General features: G+C 46.8%; 1 protein-coding gene across 7 annotated transcripts in view; it reads right to left on the reverse strand.

Annotated features, from left to right (window-relative positions):
- Nucleotides 1–20729: 20729 nt before the first annotated feature.
- NIPAL3 (NIPA like domain containing 3) overlaps nt 20730–25136 on the reverse strand; it is a 59913-nt gene continuing 55506 nt past the window's right edge. For all 7 annotated transcript variants that reach the window (XM_063954297.1, XM_063954290.1, XM_063954291.1 and 4 more), the window contains exon 12: nt 20730–21115. In XM_063954297.1, the coding sequence (XP_063810367.1) occupies nt 20928–21115 (188 nt within the window). In that variant the 3' untranslated portion in view covers nt 20730–20927. The remainder of the gene's footprint in view (nt 21116–25136) is intronic.

A 25136-nucleotide genomic window follows, 5' to 3' on the forward strand; every position in this document is an offset into this window, starting at 1 on the left:
TTCTGGTAACACCGTGGGTGTACCAGTCAGTGTATGGGTTCCCTCCTCTGTTTCTCATAACCAAGGTATTGAGAATTATAAGACATAGAGGAGTATGAACTATACTAGTGGCTCCGGATGGGCCAAGAGTGACTTGGTACCCGGAGCTTCAAGAGATGCTCACAGAGGACTAAGGGCCTGGGGAGCTAAGAAGGGACTTGCTTCAGCAAGTACCATGTCTTTTCCAAGAATTACCGCGGCTGCGTTTGACGGCATGGCGGTTGAATACCGGATTCTGAAGGGAAAAAGGCATTCCATAAGAGGTCATACCTACCTTGGTCAAAGCCAGGAAGGAGGTGACCGCACAACGTCATCACCACATGTGGTGAAAATATGTTGCGTGGGTAAGGCCAGGAAGGCTCCACGAAGGAAATTCAACTAGGTCGATTCTGCACTTCCTGAAAACAGGAGTGTTTTGAGTCTCAAATTGGGGTTCATTAAGATTTAAATTTCGGCCCTGTAGATTTTCTTCCAGAAAAAATTGACTTCAGTTCCTGAAGTCCAGATTGTAAAGGGTGTATTCCATATACAGTTCTTTTGTGCCTCTAGGGGCACCGTGAGATCTCAACATAGTGTTGGGATTCCTTAAAATCATATTGGTTTGAACCGCTCAAATCTGTGGATTTGAAATATCTCACATGGAAAGTGACCATGCTGTTGACCAATATCTCACATGGAAAGTGACCATGTTGTTAGTCCTGGCCTCGGCCAGGCGATTGTCAAAAAGAATGGGCGGTTTTGTTTTACAAAAGCCCATATTAGAATTTTCCATTTGAACAGGGCAGAACTGGGACTCGTCTCCAGTTTCTTCCTAAAGGGGTGTCAGCGTTGTCACCTGAAACAACCTATTGTGGTGCCTGCGGCTACTGGGGACTTGGAGGACTCCAAGTTACTAGACGTTGTCAGGGCCCTAAAATATATATATATATATATATATATATATATATAGTTAGGACGGCTGGAGTCAGAAAGTCTGACTTGCTGTTTATATTGTATGCACCCAACATGCTGGGTGCTCCTGCTTCTAAGCAGTCTATTGCACGCTAGATTTGTAGTACAATTCAGCTTGCACATTCTGTGGCAGGCCTGCCACAGCCGAAATATGTAGATGCCCATTCCACAAGGAAGGTGGCCTCATCCTGGGCGGCTGCCCGAGGAGTCTCGGCATTATAACTTTGCCGAGCAGCTACGTGGTCAGGGGAGAACACGTTTGTAAAATTTTACAAATTTGATACTCTGGCTAAAGAGGACCTGGAGTTCTCTCATTCGGTGCTGCAGAGTCATCCGCACTCTCCCGCCCGTTTGGGAGCTTTGGTATAATCCCCATGGTCCTGACGGAGTCCCCAGCATCCACTAGGACGTTAGAGAAAATAAGAATTTACTTACCGATAATTCTATTTCTCGTAGTCCGTAGTGGATGCTGGGCGCCCATCCCAAGTGCGGATTGTCTGCAATGCTTGTACATAGTTATTGTTACAAAAATCGGGTTATTACTATTGTTGTGAGCCATTTTTTCAGAGGCTACTTCGTTTTGTTATCATACTGTTAACTGGGTTCAGATCACAAGTTGTACGGTGTGATTGGTGTGGCTGGTATGAGTCTTACCCGGGATTCAAGATCCTTCCTTATTGTGTACGCTCGTCCGGGCACAGTACCTAACTGAGGCTTGGAGGAGGGTCATAGGGGGAGGAGCCAGTACACACCATGTGACCTAAAAAGCTTTTTAGATGTGCCCTGTCTCCTGCGGAGCCCGCTATTCCCCATGGTCCTGACGGAGTCCCCAGCATCCACTACGGACTACGAGAAATAGAATTATCGGTAAGTAAATTCTTATTATTAAATACTTTGTTCTTTACATAGTTGAATGGACAGACAACAAAATCACACAAAAATTATCAATGGAAATCAAATTTATTAACCCATGGAGGTCTGGATTTGGAGTCACACTCAAAATTATAAACACACTACAGGCTGATCCAACTTTGATGTAATGTCCTTAAAACAAATCAAAGGGGGTAATTCCAAGGGGGTAATTCCAAGTTGATCGCTGCAGGAAATTTTTTAGCAGTTGGGCAAAACCATGTGCACTGCAGGGGGGCAGATATAACATGTGCAGAGAGAGTTAGATTTGGGTGTGGTGTGTTCAATCTGCAATCTAAATTGCAGTGTAAAAATAAAGCAGCCAGTATTTACCCTGCACAGAAACAAAATAACCCACCCAAATCTTACTCTCTCTACACATGTTATATCTGCCTCCCCTGCAGTGCACATGGTTTTGCCCAACTGCTAACAATATTCCTGCTGCGATCAACTTGGAATTACCCCCAAAATGAGGCTCAGTAGTGTGTGTGGCCTCAACATGCCTGTATGACCTCCCTACAATGCCTGGGCATGCTCCTGATGAGGTGGCGGATGGTCTCCTGAGGAATCTCCCCCCAGACCTGGACTAAGGCATCCGCCAACTCCTGGACAGTCTGTGGTGCAAAGTGGCATTGGTGGATGGAGTGAGACATGATGTCCCAGATGTGCTCGATTGGATTCAGGTCTGGGGAACGGGCGGGCCAGGCCATAGCATCAATGCCTTCGTCTTGCAGGAACTGCTGACACACTCCAGCCTTATGAGGTCTAGCATTGTCTTGCATTAGGAGGAACCCAGGGCCAACCGCACCAGCATATGGTCTCACAAGGGGTCTGAGGATCTCATATTGGTACATAATGGCAGTCAGGCTACTTCTGGCGAGCACATGGAGGGCTGTGCGACCCCCCCAAAGAAATGCCACCCAACACCATTACTGACACACTGCCAAACCGGTCATGCTGGAGGATGTTGCAGGCAGCAGAACATTCTCCTTGGCGTCTCCAGACTCTGTCACGCAGGGACGTGCGGTGAGCTAACTGGCTCAGGAGGCACTGGCTAACCCCAGAGCCAGATTTCCATGCAATATATGAGCCAAAGCATACATCTGGGCATTATACACAGGTGCAGAAATATAAACTCCTGGAAATTTGGTGAGTTTTGATCAGAGATGTGCGGAAGAGGTAGGCAGGGGAGGCACTGCCTCACCTGCCATAGACTTTTTACTCCAGAGTTTGGGCTATAAAAATTATTAGAATAATGCAAAGAAGATATTTCAAACATATTATTAGTATTTTCCATATACTTTATTCAGTCAAAACTCTGGTTTAAACGTAAGTATGACAGGAAAGGCTCTGCCTCACCTGCCTCACCCCACCGCACGTCACTGCTGTCACGTCTGTCACATGTGCTCAGTGAGAACCTGCTTTCATCTGTGAAGAGCACAGGGCGCCAGTGGCGAATTTGCCAATCTTTGTGTTCTCTGGCAAATGCCAAACATCCTGCACGGTGTCGGGCTGTAAGCACAACCCCCACCTGTGGGCGTCGGGACCTCATACCACCCTCATGGAGTCTGTTTCTGATCGTTTGAGTAGACACATGCACATTTGTGGCTTGCTGGAGGTAATGTTGCAGGGCTCCTCCTTGCACAAAGGCGGAGGTAGCGGTCCTGCTGCTGGGTTATTACCCTCCTCCGCGACTCCTGATGTACTGGCCTGTCTCCTGGTAACGCCTCCATGCTCTGGACACTGCGCTGACAGACACAGCAAACCTTCTTGCCACAGCTCGCATCCTGGATGAGCTGCACTACCTGAGCCACTTGTGTGGGTTGTAGACTCCGTCTCATGCTACCACTAGAGTGAAAGCACCGCCAGCTTTTAAAAGTGACCAAAACATCAGCCAGAAAGCATAGGAGCTGAGAATTGGTCTGTGGTCACCACCTGCAGAACAACTCCTTTATTGGGGGTGTCTTGCTAATTGCATATAATTTCCACCTGTTGTCTATTCCATTTGCACAACAGCATGTGAAATTGTCAATCAGTGTTGCTTCCTAAGTGGACAGTTTGATTTCACAGAAGTGTGATTGACTTGGAGTTACATTGTGTTGTTTAAGTGTTCCATTTATTTTTTTGAGCAGTGTGTGTGTGTGCGTGTGTATGTATATATATATACATATATAGATATAGATATAGATATAGATATAGATATAGATATATATATATATATATAGATATACAGGTTGAGTATCCCTTATCCAAAATGCTTGGGACCAGAGGTATTTTGGATATCGGATTTTTCAATAATTAGATACCATAATGAGATATCATGGTGATGGGACCTAAATCTAAGCACAGAATGCATTTATGTTACATATACACCTTATACACACAGCCTGAAGGTAATTTTAGCCAATATTTTTTATAACTTTATGCATTAAACAAAGTGTCTAAATTCACACAATTCATTTATGTTTCATATACACCTTATATACACAGCCTGAAGATCATTTAATACAATATTTTTAATAACTTTGTGTATTAAATAAAGTTCGGGTACATTGAGCCATCAGAAAACAAAGATTTCACTATCTTACCCTCACTCAAAAAAGTCCGTATGTCGGAATATTTGGATATGGGATACTCAACCTGTGTGTGTGTGTGTGTGTGTGTCTGTGTATATATATATATATATATATATATATAGAGAGAGAGAGAGAGAGAGAGAGAGAGAGAGAGAGAGATTTTTTTTTTTTACCACAGCAAGAAAATAATTTTGGACACAAATTCTCTTTATACCACATTAATGCACTTAACTTGAGAACTCGTTATTCAGTTACAATATACTTTATTAAAATAGGAATTTACTCACCGGTAATTCTATTTCTCGTAGTCCGTAGTGGATGCTGGGGACTGCGTAAGGACCATGGGGAATAGACAGCTCCGCAGGAGACTGGGCACACTAAAAGAAAGATTTGGTACTACCTGGTGTGCACTGGCTCCTCCCTCTATGCCCCTCCTCCAGACCTCAGTTAGGATACTGTGCCCGGAAGAGCTGACATAATAAGGAAGGATTTTGAATCCCGGGTAAGACTCATACCAGCCACACCAATCACACCGTATAACTTGTGATATTTAACCCAGTTAACAGTATGAAATACAACTGAGCCTCTCAACAGATGGCTCAACAATAACCCTTTAGTTAGGCAATAACTATATACAAGTATTGCAGACAATCCGCACTTGGGATGGGCGCCCAGCATCCACTACGGACTACGAGAAATAGAATTACCGGTGAGTAAATTCTTATTTTCTCTGACGTCCTAGTGGATGCTGGGGACTCCGTAAGGACCATGGGGATTATACCAAAGCTCCCAAACGGGCGGGAGAGTGCGGATGACTCTGCAGCACCGAATGAGAGAACTCAAGGTCCTCCTCAGCCAGGGTATCAAATTTGTAGAATTTAGCAAACGTGTTTGCCCCTGACCAAGTTGCAGCTCGGCAAAGTTGTAAAGCCGAGACCCCTCGGGCAGCCGCCCAAGATGAGCCCACTTTCCTTGTGGAATGGGCTTTTACTGATTTAGGATGCGGCAATCCAGCCGCAGAATGCGCCAGCTGAATTGTGCTACAAATCCAGCGAGCAATAGTCTGCTCAGAAGCAGGAGCACCTAGTTTGTTGGGTGCCTACAGGATAAAAAGCGAGTCAGTTTTCCTGACTCCAGCCGTCCTGGAAACATAAATTTTCAAGGCCCTGACTACGTCCAGTAACTTGGAATCTTCCAAGCCCCTAGTAGCCGCAGGCACTACAATAGGTTGGTTCAAGTGAAAAGCTGATACCACCTTAGGGAGAAACTGGGGACGAGTCCTCAATTCTGCCCTATCCATATGGAAAATCAGATAAGGGCTTTTACACGACAAAGCCGCCAATTCTGACACACGCCTGGCCGAAGCCAAGGCCAATAACATGACCACTTTCCACGTGAGATATTTCAGATCCACAGTTTTAAGTGGCTCAGACCAATGTGATTTCAGGAAACTCAACACCACGTTGAGATCCCACGGTGCCACAGGAGGCACAAAAGGGGGCTGAATATGTAGCACTCCCTTTACAAAAGTCTGAACTGCAGGCAGTGAAGCCAGTTCTTTCTGGAAGAAAATCGACAGAGCCGAAATCTGGACCTTAATGGAACCCAATTTTAGGCCCATAGTCACTCCCGACTGTAGGAAGTGCAGAAAACGACCCAGCTGAAATTCCTCTGTTGGGCCTTCCTGGCCTCACACCACGCAACATATTTTCGCCAAATACGGTGATAATGGTTTGTGGTTACTTCTTTCCTGGCTTTTATCAGCGTAGGAATGACTTCCTCCGGAATGCCCTTTTGCTTTAGGATCCAGAATTCAACCGCCATGCCGTCCAACGCAGCCGCGGTAAGTCTTGGAACAGACAGGGCCCCTGCTGTAGCAGATCCTGTCTGAGCGGTAGAGGCCATGGGTCCTCTGATATTATTTCTGTAAGTTCTGGGTACCAAGCTCTTCTTGGCCCATCCGGAACCACGAGTATCGTTCTTACTCCTCGTTTTCTTATTATTCTCAGTACCTTTGGTATGAGAGGCAGAGGAGGGAACACATAAACCGACTGGTACACCCACGGTGTCACTAGACCGTCCACAGCTATTGCCTGAGGGTCCCTTGACCTGGCGCAATATCTAGTTTTTTGTTTAGGCGGGACGCCATCATGTCCACCTGTGGCCTTTCCCAACGGTTTACCAACAGTTGGAAGACTTCTGGATGAAGTCCCCACTCTCCCGGGTGTCGGTCGTGTCTGCTGAGGAAGTCTGCTTCCCAGTTGTCCACTCCCGGAATGAACACTGCTGACAGTGCTAACACGTGATTTTCCGCCCGTCGGAGAATCCTTGTGGCTTCTGCCATCGCCATCCTGCTTCTTGTGCCGCCCTGTCGGTTTACATGGGCGACTGCCGTGATGTTGTCTGATTGGATCAGTACCGGCTGGTTTTGAAGCAGAGGCCTTGCCAGACTTAGGGCATTGTAAATGGCCCTCAGTTCCAGAATATTTATGTGTAGGGACGACTCCTGACTTGACCAAAGTTCTTGGAAATTTCTTCCCTGTGTGACTGCCCCCCAGCCTCGAAGGCTGGCATCCGTGGTTACCAGGACCCAGTCCTGTATGCCGAATCTGCAGCCCTCTTGAAGATGAGCACTCTGCAGCCACCACAGTAGAGATACCCTGGTCCTTGGAGACAGGGTTATCAGGCGATGCATCTGAAGATGCGATCCCGACCACTTGTCCAAGAGGTCCCACTGAAAGGTTCTTGCATGGAACCTGCCGAATGGAATTTTGCTTCGTAAGAAGCTACCATTTTTCCCAGGACTCGTGTGCAGTGATGCACCGATACCTGTTTTGGTTTCAGGAGGTCTCTGACTAGAGATGACAGCTCCTTGGCTTTCTCCTGCAGGAGAAACACTTTTCTCTGTTCTGTGTCCAGAACCATCCCCAGGAACAGTAGGCGTGTGGTAGGAACCAGCTGTGACTTTGGAATGTATAGAATCCATCCGTGCTGTTGTAGCACTTCCCGAGATAGTGCTACTCCGACCAACAACTGCTCCTTGGACCTCGCCTTTATAAGGAGATCGTCCAAGTACGGGATAATAAAGACTCCCTTTTTTCGAAGAAGTATCATCATTTCTGCCATTACCTTGGTAAAGACCCTCGGTGCCGTGGACAGTCCAAACGGCAGTGTTTGGAATTGGTAATGGCAATCCTGTACCACAATCTGAGGTACTCCTGGTGAGGATGGTAAATGGGGACATGTAGGTAAGCATCCTTGATGTCCAGGGATACCATGTAATTCCCCTCCTCCAGGCTTGCAATAACCGCCCTGAGCGATTCCATCTTGAACTTGAATTTTTTTATGTATGTGTTCAAGGATTTCAATTTTAAAATGGGTCTCACCGAACCGTCCGATTTCGGTACCACAAACAGTGTGGAATAGTAACCCCGTCCTTGTTGAAGTAGAGGCACCTTGACTATCACCTGCTGGGAATACAGCTTGTGAATTGCCTCTAGCACAGCCTCCCTGCCTGAGGGAGTTGTCGGCAAGGCAGATTTGAGGAAACGGCGGGGGGGAGCCGCCTCGAATTCCAGCTTGTACCCCTGAGATACCACTTGAAGGATCCAGGGATCCACCTGTGAGCGAGCCCACTGATCGCTGAAATTTTTGAGGCGGCCCCCCCACCGTACCTGGCTACGCCTGTGGAGCCCCCGCGTCATGCGGTGGACTCAGAGGAAGCGGGGGAAGAATTTTGATTCTGGGAACTGGCTGACTGGTGCAGCTTTTTCCCTCTTCCCTCGTCTCTGTGCAGAAAGGAAGCGCCTTTGACCCGCTTGCTTTTCTGAAGCCGAAAGGACTGTACCTGATAATACAGTGCTTTTCTTAGGCTGTGAGGAAACCTGAGGTAAAAAATTTTCTTCCCAGCTGTTGCTGTGGATACGAGGTCCCAGAGACCATCCCCAAACAATTCCTCACCCTTATAAGGCTCTATGTGCCTTTTAAAGTCAGCATCACCTGTCCAGTGTCGGGTCTCTAATACCCTCCTGACAGAATGGACATTGCATTAATTCTGGATGCCAGCCGGCAAAATATCCCTCTGTGCATCCCTCATATATAAGACGACGTCTTATGTTTGCAAAATAGTATCCCTGTTTGACAGGGTTACAGACCACGCTGCAGCAGCACTATCTGCAGGTCTCAGTCTAGTACCTGAGTGTGTAAATACAGACTTCAGGATAGCCTCCTGCTTTTTATCAGCAGGTACCTTCAAAGTGGCCGTATCCTAAGACGGCAGTGCCACCTTTTTTAACAAACGTGGGAGCGCCTTATCCACCCTAGGGGATATCTCCCAGCGTAACTTATCCTCTGGCGGGAAAGGGTACGCCATCAGTAACTTTTTAGAAATTACCAGTTTCTTATCGGGGGAACCCACGCTTTTTCACACTTCATTCACTCATTTGATGGGGGAACAAAACACTGCCTGCTTTTTCTCCCCACACATAAAACCCTTTTTTAGTGGTACTTGGGTTAATGTCAGAAATGTGTAACACATTTTTTATTGCCGGGATCATGTAACGGATGTTCCTAGTGGATTGTGTATATGTCTCAACCTCGTCGACACTGGAGTCAGACTCCGTGTCGACATCTGTGTCTGCCATCTGAGGGAGCGGGCGTTTTTGAGCCCCTGATGGCCTTTGAGACGCCTGGGCAGGCGCGGGCTGAGAAGCCGGCTGTCCCATAGCTGTTACGTCATCCAGCCTTTTATGTAAGGAGTTGACACTGTCGGTTCATACCTTCCACCTATCCATCCACTCTGGTGTCGGCCCACAGGGGGCGACATCCCATTTATCGGCATCTGCTCCGCCTCCACATAAGCCTCCTCATCAAACATGTCGACACAGCCGTACCGACACACCGCACACACACAGGGAATGCTCTGACTGAGGACAGGACCCCACACAGCCCTTTGGGGAGACAAAGAGAGAGTATGCCAGCACACACCAGAGCGCTATATAATGTAGGGATAAACACTATCACTGAGTGAATTTTCCCCAATAGCTGCTTGTATAAACAATATTGCGCCTAAATTTAGTGCCCCCCCTCTCTTTTTAACCCTTTGAGCCTGAAAACTACAGGGGAGAGCCTGGGGAGCTGTCTTCCAGCTACACTGTGAAGAGAAAATGGCGCCAGTGTGCCGAGGGAGATAGCTCCGCCCCTTATTCGCAGACTTTTCTCCCGCTTTTTTATGGATTCTGGCAGGGGTAATTATCACATAAATAGCCTCTGGGGCTATATATTGTGATTATTTTGCCAGCCAAGGTGTTTTTATTGCTGCTCAGGGCACCCCCCCCAGCGCCCTGCACCCTCAGTGACCGGAGTGTGAAGTGTGTATGAGGAGCAATGGCGCACAGCTGCAGTGCTGTGCGCTACCTTGGTGAAGACTAAAGTGTTCTGCCGCCGATTTTCCGGACCATCTTCATGCTTCTGGTTCTGTAAGGGGGACGGCGGCGCGGCTCCGGGAACGAACACCAAGGATGGGTCCTGCGGTCGATCCCTCTGGAGCTAATGGTGTCCAGTAGCCTAAGAAGCCCAAGCTAGCTGCAAGCAGGTAGGTTCGCTTCTTCTCCCCTTAGTCCCTCGTTGCAGTGAGCCTGTTGCCAGCAGGTCTCACTGTAAAATAAAAAACCTAACATATACTTTCTTTCTAGGAGCTCAGGAGAGCCCCTAGTGTGCATCCAGCTCAGCCGGGCACAGAAATCTAACTGAGGTCTGGAGGAGGGGCATAGAGGGAGGAGCCAGTGCACACCAGGTAGTACCAAATCTTTCTTTTAGTGTGCCCAGTCTCCTGCGGAGCCGTCTATTCCCCATGGTCCTTACGGAGTCCCCAGCATCCACTAGGACGTCAGAGAAATAACCATTTCAGTATACTGCCAAGGATTCAAAAATTCTAATCAAACTAGCTACTCATTGAGGTATTTGATCCTGCATAAAACTATGAACACTATATAAAGCTATTGGTACTTTGTAAAAAAAAATAATCAACATTGCAATTGAGCAGATCTATGTAGTGTGCAGCTACACATCCAATCCCTTGTAACCACACACTACATGGATCTGCTCAGCTGCAATGCTGATCTTTTTTTTAATTTTTTTTTACAAAGTAAGCTTCCCAGCATGCTGACCACCGCCTACCCCCCTTCAACAAGCTGAAATTGCGATCATATCGCAATTTCTGCTATTTAGCATAAACAGTGGACGGCTCCTGCCGGCACAGCTTAGCTGCGCCCGCAGGAGTCCCGCCGCCACGTTCTTGATCGGGGCAGCTGCGCGTGACGTCACGCAGCCGCCGTGATCATGCCACCGCACCCGCAACGTTACATCTCCTCCCTGGAAACGGAGCGTTGCCTGCCCCCGCCGCCCTGCGACCACCTATGCCTGATTGACAGGCAGAGGCGATCGCAAAAAGTGCGGGCGCATGGGCACTGCGCATGTGCCCATGGGCCATTCGTAAAAATTCCGGTTGGATTGCGATCCAACCTGAATTAGGCCCATAGCTCAATTAATAGATTGTCTGACTGTAAACCCACAAGCAATGGGTTCGAATCCCAGGTATGTCAGCATCTTGAAATGTAATAAAGAACAGTGTGACAGAATAACAAAGCAATCTCAAGTTGAGTTCATGAATGTTGTATAGGTATTACAGGTTGAGTATCCCATATCCAAATATTCCGAAATACGGACTTTTTTTAGTGAGATAGTGAAACCTTTGTTTTCTGATGGCTCAATGTATACAAACTTTGTTTAATACACAAAGTTATTAAAAATATTGTATTAAATGACCTTCAGGCTGTGTATATAAGGTGTATATGAAACATAAATGAATTGTGTGACTGTAGACACACTTTGTTTAATGCACAAAGTTATAAAAAATATTGGCTAAAATGACCTTCAGACTGTGTGTATAAGGTGTATATGAAACATAAATGCATTCTGTGCTTAGACTTGGGTCCCATCACCATGATATCCCATTATGGTATGCAATTATTCCAAAATACGGAAAAATCCGCTATCCAAAATACTTCTGGTCCCAAGCATTTTGGATAAGGGATACTCAACCTGTAGTGACAGAAGGGGTCAGGGTAGGAGACGGGCGGTCTGGAGATGCTGGGCTTCAAAAAGGGGGGAAGCGGCAAATGAAAGGAATTAAAACAGATAATTGACAAGTGCCACCAACAGCGCCCCCTACCCTGCAGCGCTATGTGCGGTGCCCCCTCCGCACACACCTACTTACAGCCCTGATGCCCATATTTCATCAAATGGTATTGACTCCACAATATTACTGTGATTACCTAAATTTATTACAAAACAAATATACACAAACAATATAATAATGCTTGCTTCTCTAATTAAAAAAAATATATATACTTATATTTCTAGCTTCAACACAGCAAACTTAAGAAAATCTGTCCAGCTCTTAAAGAGAGAAAGTTTTAGAAGAGGAAATAGAGTTGCAATTTTGGGCGGAGATCAAGACTAAAAATGCTTGTCAAGAAGTGTACTAAGTGGTAATGACACTCTTTCAGCCTTAGAAACAGGCAAAGTGATTGTGACCTATGTGTAAACAGTGCAGTGCCTGCAAGGTACATATAATACTCCCTTTAGGCTAGGAATTAAAATAAGATTTTAGACCTACCGGTAAATCTTTTTCTCCTAGTCCGTAGAGGATGCTGGGGACTCTGTAAGGACCATGGGGTATAGACGGGCTCCGCAGGAGACATGGGCACTTTAAGACCTTTAATGGACGTGAACTGGCTCCTCCCTCTATGCCCCTCCTCCAGACTCCAGTTATAGGAACTGTGCCCAGAGGAGACGGACATTTCGAGGAAAAGGATTTTGTTAATCAAGGGTGAGACACATACCAGCTCACACCACAAACACACCGTACAACATGGTATATAAGTAAACCAGTTAACAGTATGAACAACAACAGAAAACAGCAACAGCCTGATTTCAACAGTAACACAACCTGTATGTAATCTTATCAATAACTATGTACAATTATTGCAGATTTCAGTCCGCACTGGGACGGGCGCCCAGCATCCTCTACGGACTAGGAGAAAAAGATTTATCGGTAGGTCTAAAATCTTATTTTCTCTTACGTCCTAGAGGATGCTGGGGACTCTGTAAGGACCATGGGGTTTATACCAAAGCTCCAGACCGGGCGGGAGTGTGCGGATGACTCTGCAGCACCGATTGAGCAAACATGAGGTCCTCATCAGCCAGGGTATCAAACTTTTAGAATTTTGCAAAAAGTGTTTGAACCCGACCAAGTAGCCGCTCGGCAAAGCTGTAACGCCGAGACACCCCGGGCAGCCGCCCGAGAAGAAACCACCTTCCTAGTGGAGTGGGCCGTTACCGATTTTGGTAACGGCAATCCAGCCGTAGAATGAGCCTGCTGAATCATGTTATAGATCCAGCGTGCAATAGTCTGCTTGGAAGCAGGCGCGCCAATCTTGTTGGCCGCATACAGGACAAACAGTGCCTCTGTTTTCCTAATACGAGCCGTTCTGGCTACATAGATTTTTAAAAACCCTGACCACATCAAGGGACTTGGAATCCTCCAAGACATCCGTAGCCACCGGCCCCACAATAGGTTGGTTCATGTGAAACGACGAAACCACCTTGGGTAGAAATTGAGGACGAGTTCTCAATTCTGCTCTATCTACATGGAAAATCAGATAGGGGCTCTTGTGAGACTAAGCTGCCAATTCTGATACCCACCTTGCCGAAGTCAAGGCCAATAACATGACCACTTTCCAAGTGAGAAATTTCAAGTCAACAGTTTGAAGAGGTTCAAACCAATGTGATTTAAGGAACTGTAACACCACGTTAAGGTCCCACGGTGCCACTGGGGGCACAAAAGGAGGTTGGATGTGTAGTACTCCCTTCACAAAAGTCTGCACTTCTGGAAGAGAAGCCAATTCCTTCTGAAAGAATATTGATAAGGCCGAAATCTGCACTTTAATGGAGCCTAACTTTAGGCCCATATCCACTCCTGTCTGTAGAAAATGGAAAAAACGACCCAGCTGGAAATCCTCCGTAGGAGCATTCTTGGATTCACACCAAGACATACTTCCTCCAGATACGGTGATAGTGCTTCGCCGTTACATCCTTCCTGTTATGCACACCAGTGCCTGCAGGAATGTACTGGTGTTTGAATTGTTATGCACACCAGTGCCTGCAGGAATGTACTGGTGTTTGAACTGTTATGCACACCAGTGCCTGCAGGAATGTACTGGTGTCTGAACGGATAGGTATGCAAAACAAATGAACTCACAGACAGACTGGGGAATATGACATTACGTACACAGAAGGTGATAGGGTAACAAAATAACACAAAGTGAACAGAGAAGCCCAGAGGCTAAGAAACTGGGTGTCTCCCTAGTATTAGTAATGCTCAGATGGGAAAAGCAAGATGTTGTGTTTTAATACGTAGAGAACCCGAAATGCTGTTGCTAAGGGCAACAGCAAAACCCTAAAGGGTTACCAACAGGTGTGGCAGTAAACTCCTTGGTCAGAGATGGAATGATAGACACAAGGAGAGTCTCCACAATCCTAATCCTCACTTGCAGTGCACAGGTTCATCTTACTGCCACTAAACTGACACCTGACACCTTGCACAGTGAGACAGGATTTAGGCAGGCAAGTCTTAGAATACAGCCGCAAACTTGCTAAGTTCACAGAGTAGTAAAAGAACCCCAGCAAGCTAAACGACTGACTCCAGTCTTACTGCTAGGTCTGGATTGGCAGAGTGTAGTACCAAATCCCCAGGCCTATTTGCAGTAAGCAACAACAAATACAAAGCTACACAGTACTGGCTAACTTTCAGGAACTGACTAACCAACAAAGATTCAGCAGCATCTGCTTAACCTGAGAAGAGGCCTTATAAAGCAGGTGCTGTCCACGCCCCACTCAGACCTCACAGACTGAGCACAAAAACCAGCACCGGATCCCCTGCCGTGCACAGAGCCTGTAACCACTGCACAGCAAAAGACCCGAACCGGAGTATCAGCTGCGCTCAGGTTACTCCGCTAGCACTCGTCTCCCGGTTGCCATGACGACGTGGCAGCACAGGGCAGGAGACCCTAACACTTCCTAGCTTTAAGTAGAGTAGTGATGACTTCCCCTGGAATACCTTTCCTAGCTAGGATCTGGTGTTCAACCGCCATGCCGTCAAACGTAATCGCGGCAAGTCCTGGAACACACACGGCCCCTGTTGTAACAGGTCCTCTCTGAGAGGATGAGGCCAAGGATCTTACGTGAGCATTTCCTGAAGATCTGGATATCAGGCACTTCGAGGCCAATCTGGAACAATGAGTATCATCTGAACTTTTGTTCTTCTTATGATTCTCAATATTATTGAGATAAGTGGAAGCGGAGGGAACACATACACCGCCTGATACACCCATGGTGTTACCAGCGCGTCCACCGCTATCGCCTGAAGGTCCTTGAACAATACGTCCGAAACTTCTTGTTGAGGCGTGACGCCATCATGTCTATTTGAGGGAGTCCCCAGCAACTTGTCACTTCTGCAAAGACCTCTTGATGAAGTCCCCACTCTCCTGGATGGAGATCGTGTCTGCTGAGGAAGTCTGCTTCCCAGTTGTCCACTCCCGGAATGAATACTGCTGACAGGGCGCTCACGTGATTTTCTGCCCAGCGAAGAATCCTGGTGGCCTCTGCCATTGCTGCTCTGCTCCTTGTTCCGCCTTGTCGGTTTACATGCGCCACGGCTGTGACGTTGTCTGACTGGATCAGAACCGGTAGGTTGCAAAGAAGGTGCTTCGCCTGCCTCAGGCCGTTGTATATGGCCCTTAATTCCAGCACATTTATGTGCAGACAAGCCTCCTGGCCTGACCATATTCCCTGAAAGTTTATTCCCTGTGTGACCGCTCCCCATCTTTGGAGGCTCGCGTTCATGGTCACGAGAACCCAATCCTGAATTCCGAACCTGCGACCCTCTAGGAGAGCCCCCTGGAGCCACCACAGGAGAGAGATCCTGGCCCTGGGGGACAGGCATATCAACCGATGCATTTGGAGATGGGACCCTGACCACTTGTTCAATAGGTTCCACTGAAAAGCTCTTGCATGAAACCTGCCAAACGGAATGGCCTCGTAGGCCGCCACCATCTTTCCCAACACCCGGGTGCATTGATGAATCGATACTCTTTTTGGTTTTAGCAGAGCCTTGACCATGGTCTGGATTTCCTGAGCTTTTTCCACTGGAAGAAAAACCCTCTGTCTTTCTGTATCCAGAATCATGCCCAAGAACGACAGCCGAGTTGTCGGAACCAACTGCGACTTTTGCAAATTTAGAAGTCAGCCCTGTTGTCGTAGCACCTTCAGAGAGAGCTCCACATTTTTCAGTAATTGTTCTCTTGATCTCGCCTTCATCATCAGGAGATCGTCCGAGTACGGGATAATTGTGACCCCCTGCTTGCGCAGGATCACCATCATTTCTGCCATTACCTTGGTGAAAATTCTCGGGGCCGTGGACAGCCCAAACGGCAACGTCTGAAATTGGTAATGACAATCCTGCACAGCGAATCTCAGGAATGCCTGATGAGGAGGATATATGGGGACATGAAGATATGCATCCTTTATGTCCAGTGAGACCATAAACTCCCCCCCATCCAGACTGGAGATCACCGCTCGGAGAGATTCCATCTTGAATTTGAATCTCCTCAAATACAGGTTTAGGGATTGTAGGTTTAAAATCGGTTTGACCGGGCTGCCCGGCTTCGGGACCACGAATAGAGCTGAATAAAACCCCTTCCCCTGTTGTAACCGGGGAACCATGATAATCACTTGCTGTTGACACAGCTTTTGTATTGCCGCTGCAACTATTGTTCTCTCTGGGAGAGAAGCTGGTAAGGCCGATTTGAAAAATCGGTGTGGAGGCACGTCTTCGAACTCCAGTTTGTACCCTTGGGTCACAATTCCTAGCACCCAAGGATCCCGGTCCGACTGAACCCAGACCTGGCTGAAGAGCCGAAGATGTGCCCCCACCGGTGCGGACTCCCGCAGGGGAGCCCCAGCGTCATGCGGTGGATTTGGCAGAAGCCAGAGAGGACTTTTGCTCCTGGGAACTAGCCGTAGCTGGTGTTCTTTTCCCTCTTCCTCTGGCGAGGAAAGACGATCCACGCCCCTTTCTGAATTTATGAGACCGAAAGGACTGCATCTGGTACTGAGGCGTTTTCTTTTGCTGTGGGGGAACAAAAGGCAAAAAAGAAGACTTACCTGCGGTAGCTGTGGAAACCAGGTCCGCGAGGTCATCCCCAAACAACACTTCACTTTTGTAAGGCAGAGCCTCCATAAGTCTCTTGGAGTCAGCATCACCAGTCCATTGACGGGTCCACAGCGACCTCCTTGCTGAAGTTGCCATTGCATTGGCCCTTGATCCCAAGAGGCCAATATCCCTCGCAGCCTCCCTTAGGTATAACGCTGCGTCTTTTATGTGACCCAAAGTTAACAGAACAGTATCCCTGTAAAGGGTGTCCATGTCAGATGACAAGTTATCTGCCCAAGCTGCAATAGCGCTACTCACCCATGCCGACGCAACTGCCGGTTGCGGTCCGCAGGATCCTTTAGTGTCGCCGTGTCAGGGGACAGTAGGGCCACTTTTTTGGATAACCGCGTCAAGGCTTTATCCACCGAGGGAGAGGATTCCCACCGTAACCTGTCCTGTGAGGGGAAAGGATACGCCATAATAATTCTCTTGGGAACCTGCAGCCTCTTGTCTGGAGTTTCCCAAGCCTTTTCAAATAGAGCGTCCAGTTCATGAGATGGGGGAAACGTTACCTCACGTTTCTGCTCTTTAAACATACAGACCCTTGTGTCCGGGACAGAAGGGTTCTCTGTGATATGTAATACATCCCTTATTGCTACAATCATGTACTGAATACTCCTGGCCACCCGTGGGTGTAATCTTGCCTTATTATAGTCGACACTGGAGTCGGAATCCGTGTCGGGATCAGTGTCTGCTATCTGGGTAAAGGGACGTTTCTGTGACCCTGATGGGTTCTGAGATACAGCAATATCCATGGATTTACTCCATGCTTGGTTCTGATACTCAGCTTTGCATTCAAAACAATTCCACATGTCTACCCAATCAGCAGTCGGCGGTGCCAACACATTCACTATCACATTTTGCTCCTCTTCCTCCCTCGAATAGCCTTCCGCCTCAGACATGTCGACACACACATACTGACACTCCCACACACACTGAATTATAGGGGACAGACCCACAAGGAGGTCCTTTGGAGAGACAGAAAGGAAGTTTGCCAGCTCACACCCAACACCGCCACAGTCTGAAATATAACAATACCCCAGACCTGTATAGCGCGTTTTATATATAATAAATGTCCAAATGGTGTCCGGCGCTCAAAGCCAAAGAATGTACTGTGCTGCGGTGCCCTCCTCGTGGGACATGGGTCCCAATGTGCAGTAAATGAAATGGAGCAGGCGGCACTCAGCAGTCTGATGTCCGTTAGTACTTTATTAGCAACAACAAGCCAACATGTTTCGGAGCTTCCTCCGTCCTCAGGGCCAATATATATATATATATATATATATATATATATATATATATATATATATATATATATATATATATATATAAAATCAGCACCAAATATTGAGCCCCCCCCTTCGTTTTGCACCCTGTTACTTGTAGATATCAGGGCAGGGTCCGGGAGCAGCGTCTCTGCAGCCAAGCTGTGGAGAAAATGTCGCTGGTTAGAGCTGAGGGACGAAGCCCAGCCCCCTCGACGGCAGGCTTCGGTCCCGCTAATATTTATACTGGCGGGGGTTTTAAGTACCCTGCAATGCAGTGTATATAGCTTGCCAGTCGTTTTTATGAGGTAACCTTTGCTGCCCAGGGCGCCCCCCCTGCGCCCTGCACCCTTGCAGTGCCTCGTGTGTGTGTGCGGGAGCAAAGGCGCACAGCGCGGTACCTTCCGAAGCTCTGATGTCTTCTGCCGCCTGTGAAGTCTTCTTTCTTCCTATACTCACCCGGCTTCTATCTTCCGGCTCTGTGAGGAGGACGGCTCCGCGAACGAACAGCTAGACGACACCAGTGTTCAGACCCTCTGGAGCTAATGGTGTACAGTAGCCTAAGAAGCAGAGCCCATCAGTCCAGGAAAGTGGGTCTGCTTCTTTCCCCTCAGTCCCACGAAGCAGGGAGTCTGTTGCCAGCAGTGCTCCCTGAACATAAAAAACCTAACAAAGTCTATTTTCTAGAGAAACTCGGAAGAGCTCCTCTAGTGTGTGACCAGTCTCCTCTGGGCACAGGATCTAACTGGAGTCTGGAGGAGGGGCATAGAGGGAGGAGCCAGTTCACGCCCATTAAAGGTCTTAAAGTGCCCATGTCTCCTGCGGAGCCCGTCTATACCCCATGGTCCTTGCGGAGTCCCCAGCATCCTCTAGGACGTAAGAAAATATTTTATCATTTACATATTAATATCATTTGCAACATTTTTTTTTTCTTTACTAGATTCTATTAAACTCATACACTGAACTCAGTATTCCAGTGTTCTGGATACTCAGAGACTTAACGCTACAAAGAACTAAGGGGGTAATTCAGAGTTGATCGCAGCAGCAAATTTGTTAGCAGTTGGGCAAAACCATGGGGGTCATTCAGAGTTGTCCGCTCGCTAGCAGTTTTTAGCAGCTGTGCAAATGCTTTGGCGCCGCCCACTGGGGAGTGCATTTTCGCTTTGCAGAAGTGCGAACACTTGTGCAGCAGTGCGCCTGCAAAGTCTTTTTGTGCAAAGCAAGACCAGCCCCGTAGTTACTCTTTGTGTGCGTTAATTCTAACGATGGTGGGACGGCTTTTGACGTCACACACCCGCCCAGCCACGCCTGCGTTTTCCCCGACACGCCTGCAGTTTTCTAAGCACTCCCTAAAACCGGTCGGTTGCGACCCAGAAACGCCCACTTCATGTCAATCTTCCTGCGTTGTGCCGTGCGACTGAAAGCTTCGCTAGAACCTGTGCAAAACCACAAAGGACTTTGTACCCGTACGTTGCGCGTGCGCATACGCATGCGCAGAAATGACAATGCGCTGCAAACAACAGCAGCTAGCGATCAACTCGGAATGACCCCCCCATGTGCACTGCAGGTGTGGCAGATAGATTTGAGTGGGTTATATCGTTTACCTGCAGGGTAAATAATGGCTGCTTTATTTTTACACCGCAATTTAGATTTCAGTTTGAACACACCCCACCCAAATATAACTCTCTCTGCACATGTTATATCTGCCCCCCCTGCAGTGCACATGGTTTTGCCCAACTGCTAACAAATTTGCTGCTGCGATCAACTCTGAATTACCCCCTATGTGTATAATAACAGTAGTTTTATACAAAAAAAATACATCTAAATAAAAGTACAAACAGAACAGATTAAGGGGGAATTCAATTCCAGGAAAAGGGTGCTAGTTACCGCAGCAGTAAAACACCGGCAACGCATCTCGTATCCATCACCTGGCTGAATCCCGAATATACACTAAAGTGCTTGCTACTCTACAGGGCTGCGAACACTTTTGTCAGGTTGTCTTACTGTGCGGCTATTGCAGTGTTGCCTGGAATTAAATACCCCGCCAAGTTTTCAAGTGATACCCCAAAGGCAGCACTTCTTTGTTTTTAAGCAAGGCAGATTACATATTTCACAGTGGCAAAATTGAGGTATTTCTGCCAAAGGTCAAGGGGGCTATATAAGAAGGCAAATATGGAGGAAAAAGCTGCAGATTTCCACTTGGACAGGGCGGAACAAATTCATGCACGTGATAACAAGGTTATTGGATATTGTTGCACCACTCTTGTTTCCGGTGTCCATCATCTCTTGGTTCAGCTCTTGTCCATTATTTATTTATCTTAGAAATGAAGATATCACATTAAAAAGGACCACATAACATTTCTTACATTACCTGTAACTGATCTCCTGATTTCAGATTTACACACAAAGTCATTTGTTTTGTTTGATTATATGTCATCAAATGAATCGGAACTGTTGGGTACATTCAAATACACCACTACCCTGACTTTTGTATTTTCTCAATTACAATTAGAGTGTCATTTTTAGTTATAGTTCGTGTTTGGCTGCAGGTTCTGGTGTGTTTAGAAGAGCCCTGAAAGAAGCCTATTGTTACAGGATATCAGTTAAAATCCCCACTTGTTGGTCAGCTCAATAATAAAAAAAAAAGTTACTATGTCTACTAAATCCAAATTGATTTAATCAATAAGTACATGTTAAATAATCCACAGCGGCAGAGCAAAACAGAACACAAATTGCCACGTGAAAAAATAAAAATAAGTAAAATACAAACTATGGTTGGAATTATGCATATGAAGAATAAAAGCAATGCTTCAACTGTACAATTCTTGAGCATTTTCACTTAAGTAATAAAGCCTATTCATTTTTATCATGTTCCAGTATCTTGTAAGGTGGTGCAGATGAAGCTTCTTCTGACACAACTGGAAGGGTGGCCATTGTGTAGACTTCTGATAAACTGTCATTGCTTTGTAGAGCTCCATAGGAAAATGAGCTTCCAAAATCAGGTTGAATTGCACTGCCATTATCATGCATGTTAATCACCCCTACAGAAAAGAACAGTATATTTGATTAGAACTTACTTATTACACTCAGGCATGTATACACTTAGTACTTGGCTGCATACGAAACAATACAGAGGGGGGTAAACAAGAGGTCTCATTTAGAATTGGATGAAAGCTATGTTCTTAAGCATAAAAAGCACACTTTCTGTACCCCAAAACTTTCATCCCCTCGTGTGGGCCTGTTGCTCACAAGTGATTTTCAAACTGATAAACCAGATGTTCAATTACCACCAACAGGTCATGTTTTCAGATTTAATACGTAATGCAAAAGGTGAGTCAATATTTTTTTTTGCAGATAACCGTAATCGACTAGTGCCATCTATAGAGACTGCTATATGCTTCAATTTTCTCCAATTTCTGGTATGAAGTTCATAAATCTTAAAACCACACACTGCGCTCTATGTGTTGTGCAATAATCTGACCTCTAGGTGCACTGGTCTCAGATAAATTTGGTATTTTGATCAATACTAGTATATATATCAGATGGTAATATGTTATTACTTATGTCAAATCAAATGAGGTTGTAATTAATCAGAAAATGATGGTCAGGTTTATAATATGTTCCAGCGTATTTATATTAGTAGTAATTGATGTTCCATCACCATGGCATCTGCTATATCTAATCAATGTGAGCATATATTCTCAGTCAATGCTGTCAATGTCGCTCAATGAAATTATAAGTTAATATTGTCCTTGATATATCCACTGGTGCTGGCAAAGTCTCCCTAACCTTAAATCTTCTCCAAATTCCTGGCTGCTTGGGTAACCCAAAAATTATTCATTGTATGAATTGTACTTTCATTTTTTAATTACTGATGCATGCATTTTTATGGTGTATTTACTTTTAAAATTGAAGCATATATTACTTTTCCATAAATAAATTGTGTCATTATTAGATACATCACTATTGTTGTCACATTGATCAAATATAGCGCAGCATCAACCTTGCCTTTCGAAAGAGCTTGGGGGAATCCTAGCACCTACAGAGGTGCTGACACACTCCTGTAAGTGACGCCAATTGTTGGGGCATGCCCCCATTAGTGATGTCGAAGCCACACCCCTCCCCTTTTCGTGAAATGCGGCTCATCTGAGATTTTGTTTCACTTGCCTCAGGTAGGCGAAACCAAATCCCAGAAAACGGTCCCTGTATTTCATAAAATCACAGATTTCCCTGTACCTGTGAGTTTTCGTGAGAAAAGGTATTTGTTTATGGGTGATCTAATTGGATAGCCTGTAAAAAATATATAGGTAACACATCAGAAAAAAAAAAAAGCGTGAAATATAGCCGTTTTTCGCACCTGATGTTTTATCATGGCTAACTGGATACCACACTTAGGGGGAGATTCAAATGTTTGAAAAGTCAGTTGGGAGTTTTTTCCGATATAATAGACAGGAAAAATAAGATTTTACTCACCGGTAAATCTATTTCTCGTATTCCATAGTGGATGCTGGGACTCCGTAAGGACCATGGGGAATAGTGGCTCCGCAGGAGACTGGGCACAACTAAAGAAAGCTTTAGGACTACCTGGTGTGCACTGGCTCCTCCCACTATGACCCTCCTCCAGACCTCAGTTAGGATACTGTGCCCGGAAGAGCTGACACAATAAGGAAGGATTTTGAATCCCGGGTAAGACTCATACCAGCCACACCGTATAACTCCTGATACTATACCCAGGTAACAGTATGAAATATAACTGAGCCTCTCAACAGATGGCTCAACAATAACCCTTTAGTTAGGCAATAACTATATACAAGTATTGCAGACAATCCGCACTTGGGATGGGCGCCCAGCATCCACTACGGACTACGAGAAATAGATTTACCGGTGAGTAAAATCTTATTTTCTCTGACGTCCTAAGTGTATGCTGGGACTCCGTAAGGACCATGGGGATTATACCAAAGCTCCCAAACGGGCGGGAGAGTGCGGATGACTCTGCAGCACCGAATGAGCAAACTCTAGGTCCTCCTCAGCCAGGGTATCAAACTGGTAGACTCTTGCAAAAGTGTTTGAACCCGACCAAGTAACAGCTCGGCAAATTTGTAAAGCAGAGACCCCTCGGGCAGCCGCCCAAGAAGAGCCCACTTTCCTCGTGGAATGGGCTTTTACAGATTTAGGGTGCGGCAGTCCAGCCGCAGAATGTGCAAGTTGAATCGTGCTACAGATCCAGCGAGCAATAGTCTGCTTAGAAGCAGGAGCACCCAGCTTGTTGGGTGCATACAGGATAAATAGCGAGTCAGTTTTCCTGACTCCAGCCGTCCTGGAAACATACTTTTCAGGGCCCTGACTACGTCCAGTAACTTGGAATCCTCCAAGTCCCAAGTAGCCGCAGGCACCACAATAGGTTGGTGCACATGAAAAACTGACACCACCTTAGGAAGGAATTGGGAACGAGTCCTCAATTCCGCCCTATCCATATAAAAAATCAGATAAGGGCTATTGCATGACAAAGCCGCCAATTCTGATACACGCCTGGCCGACGCCAAGGCCAACAGCATGACCACTTTCCACGTGAGGTATTGTAGCTCCACGGATTTAAGTGGCTCAACCCAATGCGACTTCAGGAAATCCAACACCACGTTGAGATCCCACGGTGCCACTGGAGGCACAAACGGGGGCTGACTATGCAGCACTCCCTTAACAAAAGTCTGAACTTCAGGCAGTGAAGCCAGTTCTATTTTGGAAGAAAATCGATAGAGCTGAAATCTGGACCTTAATGGAACCCAATTTTAGGCCCATAGTCACCCCTGACTGTAGGAAGTGCAGAAATCGACCTAGCTGAAATTCCTCCTTTGGGGCCTTCCTGGCCTAACAGCACGCAACATATTTCCGCCATCTGCGGTGATAATGGTTTGCGTTCACTTCTTTCCTAGCTTTAATTAGCGTAGGGATAACTTCCTCCGGAATGCCCTTTTCCTTCAGGATCCGGCGTTCAACCGCCATGCAGTCAAACGCAGCACGTCTTGGAACAGACAGGCCCCCTGCTGCAGCAGGTCCTGTCTGAGCGGCAGAGGCCATGGGTCCTCTGAGATCATTTCTTGGAGTTCTGGGTACCAAGCTCTTCTTGGCCAATCCGGAACAATGAGTATAGTTCTTACTCCTCTCCTTCTTATTATTCTCATTACCCTGGGTAAGAGAGGCAGAGAAGGGAACACATACACCGACTGGTACACCCACGGTGTTACCAGAGCGTCCACAGCTATCACCTGAGGGTCCCTTGACCTGGCGCAATATCTTTTTAGCTTTTTGTTGAGGCGGGACGCCATCATGTCCACCTGTGGCCTTTCCCAACGGTGTACAATCATTTGGAAGACTTCTGGATGAAGTCCCCACTCTCCCGAGTGGAGGTCGTGTCTGCTGAGAAAGTCTGCTTCCCAGTTGTCCACTCCGGGAATGAACACTGCTGACAGTGCTAACACATGATTTTCTGCCCATCGGAGAATCCTTGTGGCTTCTGCCATCGCCATCCTGCTTCTTGTGCCGCCCTGTCAGTTTACATGAGCGACCACCGTGATGTTGTCTGACTGGATCAGCACCGGCCGGTGTTGAAGCAGGGGTCTAGCCTGACTTAGGGCATTGTAAATGGCCCTTAGTTTCAGAATATTTATGTGTAGGGAAGTCTCCTGACTTTTCCATAGTCCTTGGAAGTTTCTTCCCTGTGTGACTGCCCCCCAGCCTCGAAGGCTGGCATCCGTGGTCACCAGGACCCAGTCCTGTATGCCGAATCTGCGGCCCCCTAGAAGATGAGCACTCTGCAGCCACCACAACAGCGACACCCTGGCCCTTGGAGACAGGGTTATCCGCCGATGCATCTGAAGATGCGACCCGGACCACTTGTCCAACAGATCCCACTGGAAGATCCTTGCATGGGACCTGGCGAATGGAATTTCTTCGTAAGAAGCTACCATCTTTCCCAGGGCTCGCGTGCATTGATGCACCGACACCTGTATTTGTATTAGGAGGTCTTTGTCTAGAGACGACAACTCCTTGGACTTCTCCTCCGGG

Source organism: Pseudophryne corroboree, chromosome 2 (assembly GCF_028390025.1).
Source record: "Pseudophryne corroboree isolate aPseCor3 chromosome 2, aPseCor3.hap2, whole genome shotgun sequence".
NCBI classification, from domain to species: Eukaryota; Metazoa; Chordata; class Amphibia; order Anura; family Myobatrachidae; genus Pseudophryne; species Pseudophryne corroboree.